We start from the raw sequence: 18,051 nt of genomic DNA, 5'->3' as shown, positions 1-18,051 counted from the left end.
TAGTACAATCTTGCCAGAAAAAGATTGTACTTGTAGAATACTACCAAAATGCATGACCGACTAGAAACAGGAACTTCTGCATTCCCAGACAGGGCTTCCCCACATCAAACTTTAGATTTCTCTAATACAAAGTTATTCAGGAATAGCAGTTCCAGAAAAGATGCATACATAGGTGCCAAATGCAGTTCAGTGGCAGGTAATCATTCTGATAAAACAGTCACATTCATAAACAAAATGCTGTAAAAAAAACAAACAAAAAACAACAGTGAGCATGTGGGTAGGAAAAAAAATTATCTTTGTGATTCCCTGCCACAGTGCTAAGCCAAATGTTAAATGAGGGCAATAAATGGTTATTAGAATCAGACAGGTATTCCTCCTCTTGCCTTATTGCAGAAGTTGGTTTTCCAAAGCCTACAAGAACACTAACTGAAGGCAAACCAGAGGTAAACTCAGGATTAAACAGCAGTCAAATCACATGAAACTAAAACTTACCACTAGTATTTTTAAAGTGAAAACACATACTGAATGACAAAACCAAACACTTACACAAGCAGTTTTGAAGAGATCATGGCTTGGGGAAATTTGAGGTAAGAGTTATACTTATTCCAAACTCAGGACAGGCAAGACCTCTATAACAACCCCACCAAGTCTTTGAAGACCATACCTCTGTCTCATGTTTTCTTTTCCACGGAGCAAATAGTCTAGTAGTTTGATCCAGTCCAACGCTGATGATAAATTCTCCTTCTGGATCCCACTTCACATCCTCTACACTGTTAAAATGTCCTGAAATGACAACATCTGGAGTCCATTCTTTCTATAAAAATTAACCAAACAAGCAAAAAGTTTTCAGTTGACTGATTAGCATATTTTAACCAAAATAAGTAACAAAGACCTTATTGGGAAATAAACAAACAGGACATATGAAAACAGCAAATACTTCTAATAGAACTCGTAGTGCCTACAAGGACACAAATGTCGATTCATTGCTCCAATTTAGAATAAATTAGTGTTATTGGTTTAGATGGTATTTCTGAGCAAAGCAAAGCTACAGATGTACTCAGTTTACTCCACCAACTTTGTGGTTGCTGCAAGAAGGCAAATTTAGAGTTTGAGTAATTCCAACCTCCCTTCTGTGCAGGAGTGAGGCTCCTGCAGAATGCTATATTCAGAAGGTGGACATCTCTATTGTTAATTTTAAGCTGCACTGTTACATTTGATATTTTCTGTTAATAATACAGCTCAACTAAAGCGACAAACAATGTTTTTAAGCACTAATAATAACAAATAAATAACATACCTTATTAACTGAAGACTGTTTCCAAAGGTGAAATGCTCCATGAAAAGCATGAGCAATGATCATTGAACCATCTGGACTAAACTGGCAGTCAAAAAATCCAAGGGTATTGCCCCCCACTTCACCTACCCGCACCTGAATTAACAGAAGTGAGATATCCATGAAAATTGCCTTCAGTTCATATAAACTCATCCTAATCTCTTGAGATGCAAATTTAGTTATAGGCAAGAGTTTACATTATACAATATTCTTCAAATGTACTTTGTGTAACTGCAAAGTTGAGTACCAAAATATCATGGGAATTAAAGCTGCGTGCTGCTGCTGCACGCAGTCTCCCTTCCTAAACATCTCGGGAGGGGGATCTTGCTCAGTCTGAGGTCTAATCAATGCAAATGGAATCTAAAAAGAAAGTAACGACTCACAGGCTTTACAGCACAACTGCTTTTTAGAAGCTTGCAAATTTAGGCAGACAACAAATAGATTCTCTGTATGTTCACTCTACTATGAACTAACTCATACTTCAAGTAGAAAGGCAGAAGGATTTTTCAATGGAACAGGGGAAGAATTACATCCACTACTCTAATTCTCTTCTTTCCCTCGAGAGAGTATTAAAACTTTCTTTGTGATCGGAAGTCATAACCAATGGTTGGCATAACCCTACACAAACAAATTCAGCTGAAATACTGCTATATGTTTTCAGTTAATCTTCTTTTCCAAAGACACCTACCAAAGCATTAAATAAATCTTGTAAAAAATTGTACTACTTGTTTATTTAAAATGATCCACATTAGAACAGCATTCAAAATAATACAGTGAAACATGGGCATCCAGCTCAAACAGAAGAAAAACCTCATGTCACAACCCATGAACAAGTTACTGTGAATAAAACAAGGCTTGTGAATTCTGTGTCAGCTGCCCTGGCGAAAGTGCTTCAATGCATGTTCCCACAAGGATTAACTATAAATATTTCAGGGTGGTTTCTTCCTCTTCTGTCTGAGTACACAGTGTGTGTTACTATATAGCACCTGACTTGCTATTCTGTGAATGACAGTTGAGCAGAAACTGTTGTCAGAATCTCTCCAGTATTGTAATAAGAAAGCAATAAAAATTATGCTGCATCAAATCATTTTTGATAAACATAGGTTTACTTGCAACAGTGTCAGAATGAGTATTCTGCAAGAAAGAAGTTTTTCTCTCCTAAGAAGAAAAAAGCCTTTCTCTCCCAGCATTTTATAGAGTTTGTTTTTCTTCCGGTATACATACAATGCTGAAAAGCCACTTTTAATACAGTATATATTGTGAGGAAGACTGGCACTTGCCTGTTCTAGCCAAACTCCAGATTCCTTATCAGGTTCCCAGAGGATCACAGTTTTGTCCATTGATGCAGACAGTATCCTCATTGGTTGTTGTATGCTGCCACCTACAGTACAAGAAAAATGATTATCCTACAACATGAGAATGCTTTCTAAAAGAATTTGCTCATACTGAAATGCAAACACGCTAAGAAATTAGATGAGCAGTGGGGACGTGCAATGCAGCACTTAAATGCCACGCTTAATAGGCCTTGCTTACCTACTAGGCCTTCATTAGTAGGTATTGTATTTTTTAAGCCATTATCTCCCAAATGAAGTGTAAAATACATACATGAGAACAACCATATTCTACTGTTATTCACTCCAAACAGATGTTGGAAAAAATGTCATTCAGAAGAAAAGCTAGAGCTTCACAGCGAGACCACATAGAAGTGGTCGGATCTTTTCTTCACATAAAGTTCTTACCAGGAGATTTCCAGTTTAAAACAACAAAATTTCTATGCCAATATTCACTGTTTTTTCAAATTCAGGGTTAGATTCGCTAATGGATTTCAGCTGACTATAGCACCTTGCAATAAATACAGCAGTAAGGACAGCTCACAGAAGTCAATGAGACTCCCTAGGGAGCTAGGTGTTTCACCATGCGTTGGGGAAACACCTAGGATAACTGTTGAGGAGCCCTTCAGAACAGAGACGTTGGTGGGCATCTCCTGAGGCAGTATCTATTGTCAGCACCAGATCTCTTAGCTGCTGCACTGAGAAGTCGTAAGCAATGCCCTGGATCTGTCTCTCCACTCAGCCTGCCTCTATTGAACAAGAAAATCTATTTTGGGGAATGCAAGGTTGGGTAGGACCACAGAACACAAGAAGCTGTATGAACATAGAAGCATGGTGTAAGATGGTGTAAGGAAAGCTACATTGTCTAACAAGACAAAAGTTTCTGAATGCAATGCAAGATTTGCATGCCTGTATTTTGCCTAAACCTTGATTTAGAGGCAAAATGTTGCATTGTCTTGTACTGGTGTACCCCCATTTCCTCCCACCAAAAAAAAAAAAAAGGTGGTATGAGAACAGACTAAGCCAGCATTTCTAGAGCAAGTGCCATGTCTTTCACTACAGCTATTTTACCATCCTAATTGCACTCTACTGTTCAAGTGCTGTATACATACTGTCAAAGCTGTGCTTTGTACTGGTTAAATCACCTGCCACCAGCAACTAAGACACCTCAAAAAAAAAAAACAAAAAGGCAGCTTTGCCAATAACAATACACAGGGGCCTTTTGATGATGCAAGCATATCAAGTCAAGAATCTCAATCCCTTACATACCAGGCAGACATGCACCAGCAAATCAGTACTGCAAACAAGGCTGTCAGAATTTAAGGATTTAAGAAGAAAAATAAAGACTAGATCAAGATATAAAATTAAAGTAACTAAATAACAATTTTTCAACAAGAGTCAGTGTTAATGCCTTAAAGCTACATGCTAGCTAGAGAAAAGTGATACTCAAGGAATTCCTGGCATGCTAAATTAATGCATGGAAGACTGGAGATTAATCTTCTGAATGATGCTATTTGTTCCTTTGTAGTCCAAGAAAAAGAAAGGAGCGCTCTTGAGTTAATACTGACCTTCCAAAAAAACATACATTTCAAATACATATATCACGAGAAAATATTACAGCTATTAATTCATAGCTATAAATTGAATTATTTTTAATCCTGTAATAAATCAATTACAATGAAGCAAGTAGAATACAGCATCTTGCAACAGACTCAGCCTTTGCAGCATGAACAGCAGATGTGCTACTGGCACGTTCAGCCAAAATATCCATTTACCTATAAAACATTATTTGCAGAATTTAAACGTTTTCTTAGTCCACAGTGACAAGTGAACATGCAAATGAAATGAAAAAACACATGATTTTAGTCATGCGTATGATGTTTAATATAACTGCTATGGTGTTTAGTGTTGGTTTACCTTTGGTAAAGGAAGGTTGCCAGTGGACTGCATACACCCAGTTTTCATGACCAGCCAATACAGACTCCAAAGTAACTGCGTATGTTGTACCAGTATCTATCAGAAATCAGAGAAAATCACATTTCTTTCTAAAAGTCAAGAAAAAAACAGACCATTTCTGATATCTTCAGTGATAAAAGCAACTACTTTCATCATCTACCTGTATTTCAACAGCCTATTGACATTGAACAGGTCCTTGAAAACGTACTTTGCTGCAAGCCCTGCATACCATATTGACACTAACACGTCGCCTATTGCCTCAAAGTGGTATCACAGAACTCCTATGGAGCTCTCAGAGAATTTTGAAGTGAACTCTGACATCATCTCTGCCCATATTCTTAGACATATTTACATCTCCAAACGACTGTAAAAATAATGATCCATTAGAATTTGGCGAAAGTATCATAAGCACTTGTTACACGCATCATACAAACCTCATTATATTACCTAAGTTGTCTAGTAATTTACCCCACTATGTCAAAATTGCAAGCCCCTGACATTAGAGTGCTCAAATAGTACATTAAAAAACCACAAAGTAAGTCTGCACATACTTATCTGTTGTCTCCAATCCTTTCCAGAGGTTTAAGTAACAGTGTTCCTCTTAATGCGTTGAATTTAAAAGGAAGTAAGAAGTATGTTATTAAACTGGAGGAGAGCTGCCTAGCAGCATACCTCCCACAGACAAATATATCTCCTGGCTACGTACTGCATTTGGAATATGTATAACAGTACAGGTTGATATTAAGCTCCCTCATTGCTTAACCATTTTTCTAACACATTGTTAACTCTATACAGCCACTGCTTTAAAACAGTAACTCTACTTTTCTAACAGCTGAACAAAACAATGCAGTCAAACTGGTCTCTGATACTTCTAACACAAGAAAGAAAACAAATTAGATGGTAAACAGCTTGATAGCCCCCTGAAACCACTAACAGATACACAAGAAGATGTATATGAGAATTTTACAGCTGGTACCTACCTTTAACAGTAAAAACATTCTCTTTCAGTCTTATAGAATAATCTTCAGTTTCTGAAGATTCCTTTGATTTCATACACACTTTCCAAATTCTTATCAAACAATCCTGAGCACAGCTTGCTAAGAATAGGTCTTCATCTATTTGGTTAAAAACATGACAATTAAAGAGTTGTATTTTCATTGCAACCAATGCCATGACTAAACTACTATCTTTCCAAACTTTCACTACAGCATTTTCCTCACTTTCCCCGTTTTACACTTATCATAAATACTGCTGTTTTATTTCAACATCAACTTACTCTACCATTTCAAACTCTACACTTGTTTAGAATATACTGACTATAGACATTTCTATGCCTATTAGATAGGGAAATGTCTCATGGTAATACTATATATGAGCTTCCCTGTTACTTATGGCCTTCGCTCTCCCAATTCCAACATCCACAATGAATAACCTAATACTGATAAGAACTTCTTTAATCCATTTCTTCCTTCAGGACTGTAACATCATCTAATGCTCTATTTTATTTTTGCCATTGCAATAAATATTTGATGAGTTAATGTCTGAATAGGTTCTCTTTTTAAACTCCTATTCTTACAAAAAAAAAAAAACACATGGGGGGAAGAAGAAAATAGTTTCACTCTATTTTTGACCCTTTTGAAGAAGCAGCAAACTATTCCTCATTCACATATAGACACTGCCATACTGAGGAACTTTAGCAAATTGTCTTTCTATTTGTTTGCATTAGGCATCAGTTATGTAAACACGCTTGAAGCAAGCAAAATAAAATGAGGAATGCAAACATAAGTGTGTTCTGTATCAAACTTACTGTAGTAGTAATTTTGAGAACTGAAACATGGTTGCAGTATAGACTCAACAATTCCTGTTTTTAACAAGTCACAAAGTTCCACTTTGATTTTTAATATTTGTGCACCATCTCAAAAAAATAAATAAATGTACAACCACAAGAGCTCAGAAGCTACAGTGCTTCAAAAACACCTGCTGGAGTGGTAAAATATCAGTACTATCATTAAACCAGTATTCCACTTTTTTTCTTTCATACTGACCACACACTGCCCATTCAATGCTTCTTATCCAATCTTCATGGCCAGGGAGGATTAATGTTTTCTGAAACTGAATAAAATTTCCTGTTAGGTCATAAAAATGTATTTGGTTACCATGCACATACAGTCAATTAGCTTTGGATTTTGAGATCTTTCATATTTACAGCTTTTATTATTTGAAATTGGAAAAATAACCTGTTACAAAAGATTGTAATGCAATGATAGGTTCTAAATAGGCCTTTCTGATTTTGTCACTATTGTGTAAACATGTTACATTACGGCACTTCCCATATATAAGCAGGAAAGCATAAAAATTTAAGGAGATGAATCTATTTTATTTTAGCTTTTTAAGTTAATCCTGCTGACAGTGCTACACAAAAAATAACACAATCCAAATATAACATGGTAAATAATTTGTATTAGACAAAGTAGATGCACCTATAGATGATGTGAAGAATGAATACAGGTAAAAAAATCAAGCAAGAAAGCTAGATGTGCCTTCGTTTATTTCCATAATTAATTTCTGATACAATGCTGTTAAGAATTACTACTTACGGGGCTGGAAATATTCTGTATGTTTCTTAAGTTTATTGCTAATTTTCAAAGTGTGCTATACATCAAGAACTGTATCTGCAGATAGAAGCCTCTGTATGAACACAGGAACACAAACACAGTCCAGGTTCTCTTTTGAGAAATTCCATTACTAGTAGGTTTTCATTTGTAACATTTGTAATACTACCGTTTTACAGACTGGAGTGGTCTGTAACTGCTACTGGGCTGATAAGTACCTCATGAAGTTCAACAAGGAGAAGTGCTAAGTCCTGCGCCCGGGGAGGAACAACTCCAGGTACCAGCACATGCTGAAAGGACCTGGGGCCCTGGTGGATGCCAAATTGAACGTGGTTTAGCAGTTTGCCCTTGCTGCTAAGAAGGCCTTCTGGGCTGTATTAGGCAAAAAGTATAGCCAGCAGGTTGAAGGAAGTGATCCATCTCTTCTACTCAGTGCTGGTAAGGCCACGTGTAGAATACTGTGACCAGTTCTGGGCTCCTCAGTACAACAGAGACACGGAGCTACTGGAAAGAGTCCAGTGGTCACAAAGATGACAAAGGGACTGGAGCACCCCTCCTGTGAGGAAAGGCTGGGAAAGCTGTTCAGACAAAGAAGAGGCTTGGGGTAATCTCATCAATATATACAAGTATCTGAAAGGAAGTTGCAAAGAGGATGAAGGCAAACTCTTTTCACTGGTGTCCAGAAACAGGACAATAGGTAGCAGAAGTCCAAGTCTTACTGTTTTTCTCTGGCTGGCACTAATGTGAGCTCCCTCCTCCATACAGCTGGCAATCATCATGGAATTAGAAAAAGCCCAAATTATCTTGACTCTCTTATTTCACTTTTCAACTAGACAGAATAATTTCAGGGAAAACATACTCAAACATACACAGCAAAAACCTTAAATAAGCCAAGCTCAACATACAGATGTTGTTTTAAAGCTCTATTTTGACAGTCTGGTTTGCTCTGCTTCCCCTTCACAGGGCCATAATATCTCTAGCAGGAAGATGGAATGGTTTTTGAAGATTTTTCCCTGAGTGCTTTTATAAATCAATACCCTCTTTCAAGAACTCAGAAAAGTAAAGAGAGAAACATTTTTTTCTCTCTACTAAATGCTTTAAGGGATCTTCAAATAAATTATCTGTAAGGATGTGAAGTTTGCCCTCTGAATTTCAAAACCATTTTTATGAATAAATATATTTCAACTGTAAGATTCATGAGATTACCCAAAAGGCAGCCTGAATCAGCTAGTAAAAGAAACCTGAAAATACCTCATCCTTCCTCTAAGTATAACAATGCTGCCTGAATTTCAGTAGTATTTCTCACAAACTCACTTTGTGCCTTTGCATTCCTACAATCTTTGATCATGAACTAAAGGAAGAGATTTCCAAGAGTTAATGGGACAGAGCTATGGAACCTTACCAGAGAGGGAAGAAGGCAAAAGTTCAGGTTCTAGTCACTCTCCTACATCATGTTTTATTGAAAAGTGGCAGGACAACGTCAATTTCTTCAAATACCTCTAAAAGTAGAGCTACAGAAGCCACAAAAGGTGTCAACAGACCTGAGAGAACCTGACTAACTAGGAGAACCAGTCAAACTGAAAGTTTGGTCTGAACCATAGAAGCAAACAAGTTCCAGATTTTGAATCTGGAAAATCAGCTGCACGTTGGCAGAGATAGAAGTCTTCCTTCAGCATCACTGCACACTAAGAATCATGAGAGGCATTCTGCCACTGCTAGCTCTTAGAGAATATCATTAAAATGATTTAACTCATGAGCTTCACAGGAAAAAATAAAGCTAAGAAACCAACTCTCTGTTCCTGCTTAGTGGTCAAGATACCACTGACATAGGAGATAATAGGACAAAGTATTATTATTTTTTAATCAACCAAAAAGTCTTATTATGTACATGACAGCCTGATCAAGCAAGATAATCTATATGATTATTTTCATTTGTCTCAACAAGCAAAAAAGAAACACATACTTCTCAAAATCTAAGGGGACTGTACCTCAGAAAACTCAGAAAAATAATTGGTTCCTATACATGTTAGTTCACTAAGGGTTTTTGGTTGGTAAGCTCATTTGTACATTGTTGAGGGGAAAGGTGGGATCCCTGTTCATTTGTTTTTTTAAAAGGGACTGATGAGAAAGAAGAGACATTGACTTCTGTTTTGGAAGACAAATCATGCAACAGCTCCTTTAGAATCTGACAAAATTTCTGAACGGCTGCAAGAGAGGACAGAATTTCTTTGTAGAGCACCAGAGGAACATTTAACTGTATGAAAAACTAAGGATTGCCAGCCTCCAAATAATAGATGAAAAATGTGAATGCCTATAGAAGATCAGATACTATTTCAAGTATTTGTTTGGACATTCAGAAGCATTCAGCACAAAGGGCATAGTTAACAAAAATACAGTTTAACACATACAAATCATACCAGTTTTTCTTTAGGAATCTATAGAGTGAAAATAACATCATCTCCATATGAAACATTCAGTGCACAGATACTCAGTAAAGAAGCAGTCATAGTTATTTCATGTCAGTGGGGATAAAGACACAGGGTATCTTCAAGTAAGGAAGAAATAAGGAAAAATAACACTTTTACAAACAGAATCCAGCTTCAGCATTCTGTATGAGCATTTCACCATTATCAAGAAAATGAATGAACTATTTGAACAGTGGTAGTTTTGTGTGATGGTTATCTAGAGACAGATCGTAGCTATAGAATAACTTCAAAAAAAAAAAAAAATCAGCAGCACATATGAAAAGAAAAGAAGCAAAACTGTGTAACGTTCTGAGCAAGACACGAAAGCTATGATTACCTGACTGCTCTGCTGTATAAACAAATGTATTTTGCAGTCATCACCACCACAAGCCAGTATTGGTACTGAAATGGAAAAAAAAGTCCATTACTGAAGTTACAAAATCTGATGTTCTAGGATATGAAAAACTACATAGATAAAAAACAAATACAATAATATAAACTTATAGGAAGGCATGATATCACTTTTTAAAAATTGTTTTCTCAGACACACACCTTATATTTTTTAAAATAAACTAGTATTTCAGGAACACAAAACTCAGAAGATATTTTGGCACGTAAGTAAACACAGCTTCCTGTTCACACAAAGGCTATGGAGACCTTGCCTTACATAGGGTTGAAAATATTGGATTAGAGGTAATGTACTGTTCAGAAAGAAGACCTGGTTTCAGGTCCACAGAAATTCAGCAACAGTGAGTTTTCTTTTCACATAACACAATACGTGTTCTTGGAGCCTGTATTGTGCTTTCCTGAGGAATACATTTTATAGGCCATTACAGTAATTACATACTTACTGAATAAAAGTTTGAGTAAGAAAAATAAGAAAATTGTGAGCTAGTCGCTGCATCAGACAAATGCAAATGTTCTCATTCAGAACGTTCTATCAAGAAGTATAAAACTGGCAAAAATGGACTATTATACATTTTTCACAGAAATGCTCTACAGTAACATAATTTGCATCAATTGAAATGAAATCCTCCAAAAGAAAAAGAAAAAAAATAGTTGGAAACTGAGGTCCAACTGTAGTGGAGACAAGATGATTTGCAATGCTTTTTCAAGTTTGCTCTCTTTTTAACCTGTTGCAATTCAGTTCTGAAGAGACAAATGGTTCTCAACATTTTTAAAAAATATATTTCAGCAACTATCAGTTAAAATACTAGGCATTATGAACTTCAGTGTCTTCTGAAAGCTAAAGCATCCATTACATATGAATCAGTTTTCAATGTGAGCTTTAAATTTCTTTGATTGGTGGAATCAGAGTTTCCTGTAAATGCTTCTATATCAGGAGCATAGCCTATGACCTTCAGAAAATTAATTCTTTGTTTAATTCCTGACTTCAGAGCTGCAGGTTACCCTCAACGTGAAAGCTTCTCTAAGTCTTACTACAGGTGTCAGCATAGATTTCATAAAGATTTCAGAGCAACTCCCAAAGTTATCATACATCATTTTTTCCTGAAGCTAATTAATCTTCTGAATCGCCACTATATATTAATGTTTGACTAAATCATCAGCAATTAGATTTTTAATATGTTTTAAGCTATCATTTAATTTTATACATAATAATACACAACAACCCTCTGAAGCAGTTCGACTGCATGGACTTTTTGGGGGAGGAGGTAAAGAACAGAATATGATTATGCTCTATTAAAAGCTTCTTTTCTGGGAAAATATTTCTAAATATATATTTACAGTTCAAAATTTGAACTGTTTCTGGACAATCTTAGCAACGCAAATCATTTGTACTGAAACTGGCAATCAAAAGAAATATAGAGGCTTTTTTGTTTTAATGTTTTGTTAATTTTCCTTATAGAAAATGAGAATTTCTGATTTGAAACTAGTACCATCTCTTCAGAAAAGTAAAGTACTCTTTTTCAGGTTATGAGCATTGTGCTATTTGGGTAACTAATTTAAGTCAGGATGGGAGAGAGGCCATAATAAAGGACAGCCCTGCTTTGAACGCAACTTTAGGCAAAACTGGACTTTGGGGGCTCTGGTAGATTTTCCACAGTAAAGCAAAGTGTTTGTTATTCCACCATTTCAAGAAGATTCAGTATAGTAAGTGAAGAAATAATCCGTTACTTCACAGTATGAATTTTATCCTCATTAAACTGGTACCACAGACACTTCACTTCTAAGGAAAACTCACACTGGAGTTAATATGATTTAACCTAAGCCTTTTAACATCATCTCAGCAACCACCTACTAGTGTATTTACTGGAAAATAAGAGAGAAGGGTTTGAAGTTTTTCACCAGTGTAGACACTGTTTTGATATCAGACGTGCTCTGGAAGCAGATATAAGTATTTCCAAATGGGGCAACACATCTTGATACAGCTTTCGTATCTCCCAGAATTATCTCAAGCCAAAGACCAAAATAAGCTTCTGCAACTGCCTTGGAGGCATACAATCTAAAAACACATCAGTGTGGAACACATGCAGCAAGTAGTTGGCACTCCAGAAACTGTAAGAAGCTTCAATATGTTTCCTCTTCGGAGCCTATCACTCCTCCATCCAAATGAGGGGCTATAATGATACTTAAACACAAACCTAACAGAGCATAAGCATTAGGCTTGTATTGTGCTAGAGGATGCACCTGGTTTTGAAAAAGACTGATACAGATTTCCATAAGGTGCAGCAGCATAAGAAGTGAGTGAAACCATCAGTACCAGTTTATCTCACTCACTTCTATGTGTTACCCCGTTTTTGTGCTGTCTTAGTTCAACTAAAGAACTCTGAGCAGCATTTTCAAAATGCTGCGATCAGCCAGTAGTTTTTAAATTCCTAAGAAAAGTTCAGATGACATCTTTAAATACAGGCATCAGCTTAGGCTAATTCCCTAAATAAAACAAAATATATGACACAAGGGTCTGGAGTTGGTTAAATTAAAATCCTGTTACCCAGTTGGAAGATTTCTTAGATTTTATTTTTCCTGCACTGATATTCAAGATATGCAGCTGTACTTACCATTGCTGCCAGGCAAAAAGGATAAGGAGACATCCATAACAAATCCATTTCCAAATTGCAGAATGTCAATGCATTTAGCTGAAAATGAGAACAGACAAGTGTTGATCTCATTTATCATATTACTGTTATATTGTCATCTTCTACATTATGTAGTTAGAATTCCCCATTCAATTTTATTTTAAGGAGCTGCAAAACTTCTACATTTTGTCAGAATCCATTGATTTTTAGAGAGAAAATAACCCTCAATAATAGTGTTATCTTTTAAGGGGTCATGGCAATCCATCCGTGGTTAGCTGAGTTAGAAGATAAGTTACTATTCTCCACTGAATATTAAAGTTGTACAGTTTCACTCTGGTGAAGAAATGAATATTGCATCCTGTGGCAAGAGCATTCGTTATGCAGAAAGCTAAAGCTGGACTCACTACAAGAGTGGACAGAAATAGGAGCAAAAACCAGACCTCCTCCTAACACCGTTGAGACCCTAGAAGTAATTAAACTGGTGACACATCAAGATCAGAGTAACAAGCAAGATGTCTGAACAGCCTTCCCAAAATTAAAACAAAAAAATGGAAAGGACAGGACTTCAGACTCTTCTCTGGGAGCATGAGAAATGCCTTCTAGAACACGGGGATGAAGATTGGCAACTCCCATTTATTAATCTCACTTAGGCAGGGCAATGGGAAACCCTCAAGAACACCGGATAACAAAAAGCATGAGATGATGTCATAACAACTCAACTACCAACTAGGAAGTAACACTTTAAATCTAGACTATCTGCCCTGATTATTTCTTACGTATTTCAAAGAACAATTCTCTGATGTGTCCGTACAAGGGCCTAGCTCAACAGAAGGTCAAGATCTATTATCTCACACTTTATTGGACTCAAGTTAATAATAACAAATAGGTGAGTAGTTTAACCTCGCCTTTCTCATGCCAGCATTAATCATTCTACTATGTAATTTTACTTCATACAAGCAGACACTGAGCTAGTTTCTTCCCAGTTACAAGGACAAACAGTGGTTCAGAGCACCAAATTCTGAACTCATGTTAAAAAGAAACTGGTAAGTTCAGCCAACATACCACTGACAAGAAATAAAGAAAAAATATTCTGAGGAAAATCTAACCCAACGCTATTAAATATAACGTTTTTATTAAGCCAGTATGTTGTTGCTGCATTCAAAAATAAATTACCTTCTGAACCATGCCGAGACCAGATTCTCACAGTAGAGTCAGACGCTGCAGAAGCTATTAACAGATCTAAATCAGGTTCATCTGACTGGTAGACAGCATCCACTGCACAAACAGCTTCAGTATGACCTTCAAGAGTAACGCTTTTCACAAGCTGAACACATCAGAAAGTTAAGCTGAACACATCAGAAAGTTTTACAAAGTCATACAAACTAACAAAATTAAAACTTCTCCCACATAAGTTACTGGAGTTTAAAGACATTTTAAGGAAAAGGGAAAAAAAAAAAAACACTTTGTACTGAAAATAAGTTGTATGTTTGTGATAGTGGAGCTTCTGCCAACCTAGGCTTAGGTTATAACACATTCCAGTAAGCATAGAGAAGGGGTACAGCAGTAATAAGCGTTAACTTGACAAGACTGAATCAAAGCTGAACAGAATTAACTGTTCCTGTGCACACTATGCAAATTCCTTGAAGAAAGCTGGAAATAGTACTGAGGTTAGGAAGAGTAGATTTCACTCTTTTCTCTCCTTCTCTTGCTCCTAACCCTAAGGAGCATTTCATAAAAGTTTGGAGAACCTTAGTGAAGGAGACAGAGCAGAGAACACCAATGGAATAAATAGCAGCTACAGCAGCTCTGTTTAGTATGTTTTGATTTGCAAGAACACTTCTTTAGTCCTTAAACTAAAATTTAGACTTAAGTTTCTCAGTGAACAAATAAAGGTGATTCACTTTGTAGTATGTTCATCATAAATAGAAACAACAAAACGAGAAGCTTTTAATCCTCTGACTAAAAGAAATCTAACATTTATCCGTATTTTGTCATAAATGCATTAGACATCTCTTTCCAAAAAAAATCTTGTAAGCCGCACTAGTAATTTTAATTGGTCCAATGCAGAACTTTGCCTGTGAAGTATATATGCTAGTATAGAAATGTCATTAAAATGCGCACATTTATTCACATTGTTTTTCAAAGGTTTTACAACGAGGCTGTGTACCGTATTAGTGGAAAAGGTCAATAAAGAAATCCGTATATAATTTTAAATAAGTATGCAAAGACTTAGAACAGGAATTATTTGTTTTAAAGAACATTCCTTCATCAAACTAGCCTGATTATGGTATGTGCACTTTTCCCTAGTACATTTCTGCTCTTGCGCATTTGAAGACTCACCGTCTAGTTTGAGATAGCCTATAAAACAGATTACCTATACAGCCATTCACAAGCTAATGCTTAATAAGCAATGTTTTTAAAACTAGATAATTATATAAAGCATCCTTTTTTTCTAAATTTTAGTTTATTCTGAAGACTCTTATGCCATGCAGCACCTTTTCCCTTTTACTTATTTTTACAGTATGAGTAGTAAGCTAGGTAAGTTGCTTGTCTCAATTTTTCTGACAAAACTCAACTGTTGCACATGTATTTTTTAAACACCTCCTCCAACTCATATACCATACTTGTAGACTGCTTATATACAAACGCTATACTGGCATATTGACCAGAAATCACTAGAAATCGATATAAAGAAACTAAGAAGTATACAGAAAATATATACTAAAAATAAGCTTCATAGTATCAAGACTTCAAGGCCATTTAAAGAAAAGTGTTACATGAGATCAGAAAGTTGAAGACTCAAAACAGGATCTTTTAGACATGTTAGACAAACCAGATGATGAGTAGTTAGCTAATTTCTTAATGAAGTCTGATTTTAAAAGATATACTACACAAGAATAAAAGACATTTTAGATTAAAACGTGGCATGACAACAGTCTGAAGGAGATACACATTGGATTCAACAGTAATGATACAATGAAGAGGCACGAACAGAAAGTACAGATAAAATAAATACTTTCATTTCACAGATAGTTTTTGGTACATGAGAAACAAGAAGGGGAAAAAAGACAGTTTTTAAGGGATGCTACTTCTATTTACCTGATCGTTCCACACTCCTTTTCCACTCCATTCCCACAGAATGAGCTGTTTATCAGACCCACCCGAAACCAACTCCGTTTCAGTTGCTAGAAAAATACATTCGTGTTAGTTTTGTCAACTCTTTGTAACAGAAGCCAACCCCACACACCAGTGACAGTAGTTACAACCTGCACAGCGTCACACCCATGAACTGCAACCGAAGTTTCCATTAAAACAAAGCGTGACCGATACGAGTGGCATCATATAAGACAGCTCAAGAGCAGAAGCATGACTTTCAGACAAGGGGAAGCTCAAAGCAGCCTCTCCCGGAGGCCCCGGGCCACTCACCTCCACCTCGCCGGCGGACCCATCGCACGCAGTTCACCCTCCCGGTGTGCCCACGGAGGGCGGCGACCGCCCGCCTCGCCTGCGGGGAGGAAGAAAGCACCGAGCTTCAGCCCACCGTGCCTCCCGCACCGCCCAACCCCACCATGCCCGGCCCCGGCCGCTCACCGCCGGCTGGTAGAGGATGACATCTCGGCAGCTGCCGAAGGCGAGCAGCCCCCGGCGCCCCCAGGAGACGGCCCCGCCGCCCGCCCGGTTGGCGCAGCAGGCGACATGGCAGAGGGAGACGGGCGCCGCCATCTTGCCCCGCCGGCCACGTGCGCGGCCGCACGCAGTTCCCATAGCAACGACCCCGCGCCGCCAGGGGGCCGCCATGTTGTGATGGCGCCCTCCGCTCTGCCTCGCCCCCTCCCCTCAGCCGGCCACCGCTTGAAAATAAAAGCTATTGCTGGTTCTCGTAGTCCTTATTACGCTTTTCATTAAATGCCCGCGGGTTACTGTGAAGTTGTGAAAGTTTAAAACTTTCCTGTGTCTGCGTGTTCATTCGTTTGTTTTAAATAACTACTTGGGTCCTCGCCTAATGGCCCGTCTGGGAGATGTTGATACCATAGAAGTTGGTCAAAGAAACTCTCCAAGACTCAATTTGGAGTATTATAAAGAAAGCATTATTTAACCACAGTGCCAGATGCACAGGAGATCGCTCCACCTAGTGTACATACCGAGTTGCTCAGCTGCAAAGGATATTTCCAATCAAAACATACATACTCATTAGATTTCCAAGGAATAATTGGCATATTCATATTATTTCCCATAACTCATTAAAATATGCAAATGTCCCCGGGGTATGTACATTTCTTTCTACTGATGGTCTTTGGGTGTCTTCTGGTGGTCAACAACAGTCCTCCACACTGTGTTCGCTGGTTGGACCCAGTTCTTGCGCATGCTCAAGCCATCTCGTTCTTTTTTGTCTTATTGTTTCAATTTAGGCATGCATACTGAGCTTAGCTGGTTACACATCCAAGGACATATGCACAGCAGGATTTTCTCACCTAATCTTCTGACACATCCTCCAGGCCTGGGTCCTCTTGCTCTCACTTTGAGATACAAGTCTGTATTTTCTTACAGATGAAGCTGTAATACAAAGTTTCTAAACTTCCTTCTATCTAACTAAACATATCAAAAGTTAGGCCTATCTGCTCATAAAGCATTTCAAATTTTGCTCAATCAAAAAGGGGGGCGAACCATAGATCCTTTTGGTTTGGTATCACTGTGGCTGCCTGCACACTATCAGATGACCAAAATGGGTACACAAATAGGTACAAAGGATTGACAAGTATTGAAAGTTTTCATTCTGTAAAGTCACATTTTATGCCAACAGAAATAAATTACATCAACTGAAGAAGAATTGGGTGCAAGGGGAGCAGAGGTTGGAGTCTACCAGACTACCAGATCCACGAGTGGTATAAAAAGTGCCAGCAGTGGGCCAGATTAACTGGATATCTTGTGCATATAAATTAATGCCATGTGTGCTAGGAAAGACCTAAATTGAATATCTGAAATCATATTCCTGTGGTTATTATCATTTTTTTTTTTTTAGTTGGCAAACTGCTTAATCGCTTCCCAGATGTTTTGGTAAAGTACCCTTTTCCTGGTATTTCACATTTTGGACACTGAAAATCATGGGCCACAAATACAATCAAGGGGCTGGAGTAGCTCTCCTATGAAGACAGGCTGAGGGAGTTGGGGTTGTTCATCCTGGAGAAGAAAAGGCTCCAGGGAGACCTTATAGTAGCCTTCCAGTACCCACAGGAAAGCTGACAAGGGACTCTTTGCTAGGGACTGTAAGGATAGGACAAGGAGTACTGGCTTTAAACTAAAGGAGGGTAGTTTTAG

At 37.6% G+C, this 18,051-nt stretch overlaps 1 protein-coding gene across 1 annotated transcript in view; it reads right to left on the bottom strand.

The window, feature by feature from the left end:
- ELP2 (elongator acetyltransferase complex subunit 2) overlaps nucleotides 1-16,548 on the bottom strand; it is a 35,010-nt gene extending 18,462 nt beyond the window's left edge. The window contains exons 1-12 of the mRNA XM_027451835.2: nucleotides 16,327-16,548; nucleotides 16,162-16,240; nucleotides 15,835-15,920; nucleotides 13,909-14,059; nucleotides 12,718-12,795; nucleotides 10,035-10,099; nucleotides 6,666-6,732; nucleotides 5,601-5,735; nucleotides 4,582-4,677; nucleotides 2,614-2,714; nucleotides 1,298-1,429; nucleotides 665-814 (exon numbers count right to left, since the gene is read on the bottom strand). Coding sequence (XP_027307636.1) covers nucleotides 665-814; nucleotides 1,298-1,429; nucleotides 2,614-2,714; nucleotides 4,582-4,677; nucleotides 5,601-5,735; nucleotides 6,666-6,732; nucleotides 10,035-10,099; nucleotides 12,718-12,795; nucleotides 13,909-14,059; nucleotides 15,835-15,920; nucleotides 16,162-16,240; nucleotides 16,327-16,533 — 1,347 coding nt within the window. The 5' untranslated portion in view covers nucleotides 16,534-16,548. The remainder of the gene's footprint in view (nucleotides 1-664; nucleotides 815-1,297; nucleotides 1,430-2,613; nucleotides 2,715-4,581; nucleotides 4,678-5,600; nucleotides 5,736-6,665; nucleotides 6,733-10,034; nucleotides 10,100-12,717; nucleotides 12,796-13,908; nucleotides 14,060-15,834; nucleotides 15,921-16,161; nucleotides 16,241-16,326) is intronic.
- Nucleotides 16,549-18,051: the final 1,503 nt, after the last annotated feature.

Source organism: Anas platyrhynchos, chromosome 2, assembly GCF_047663525.1.
Source record: "Anas platyrhynchos isolate ZD024472 breed Pekin duck chromosome 2, IASCAAS_PekinDuck_T2T, whole genome shotgun sequence".
Lineage (NCBI taxonomy): Eukaryota > Metazoa > Chordata > Aves > Anseriformes > Anatidae > Anas > Anas platyrhynchos.
This window is presented reverse-complemented; position numbering and strand designations above follow the sequence as displayed.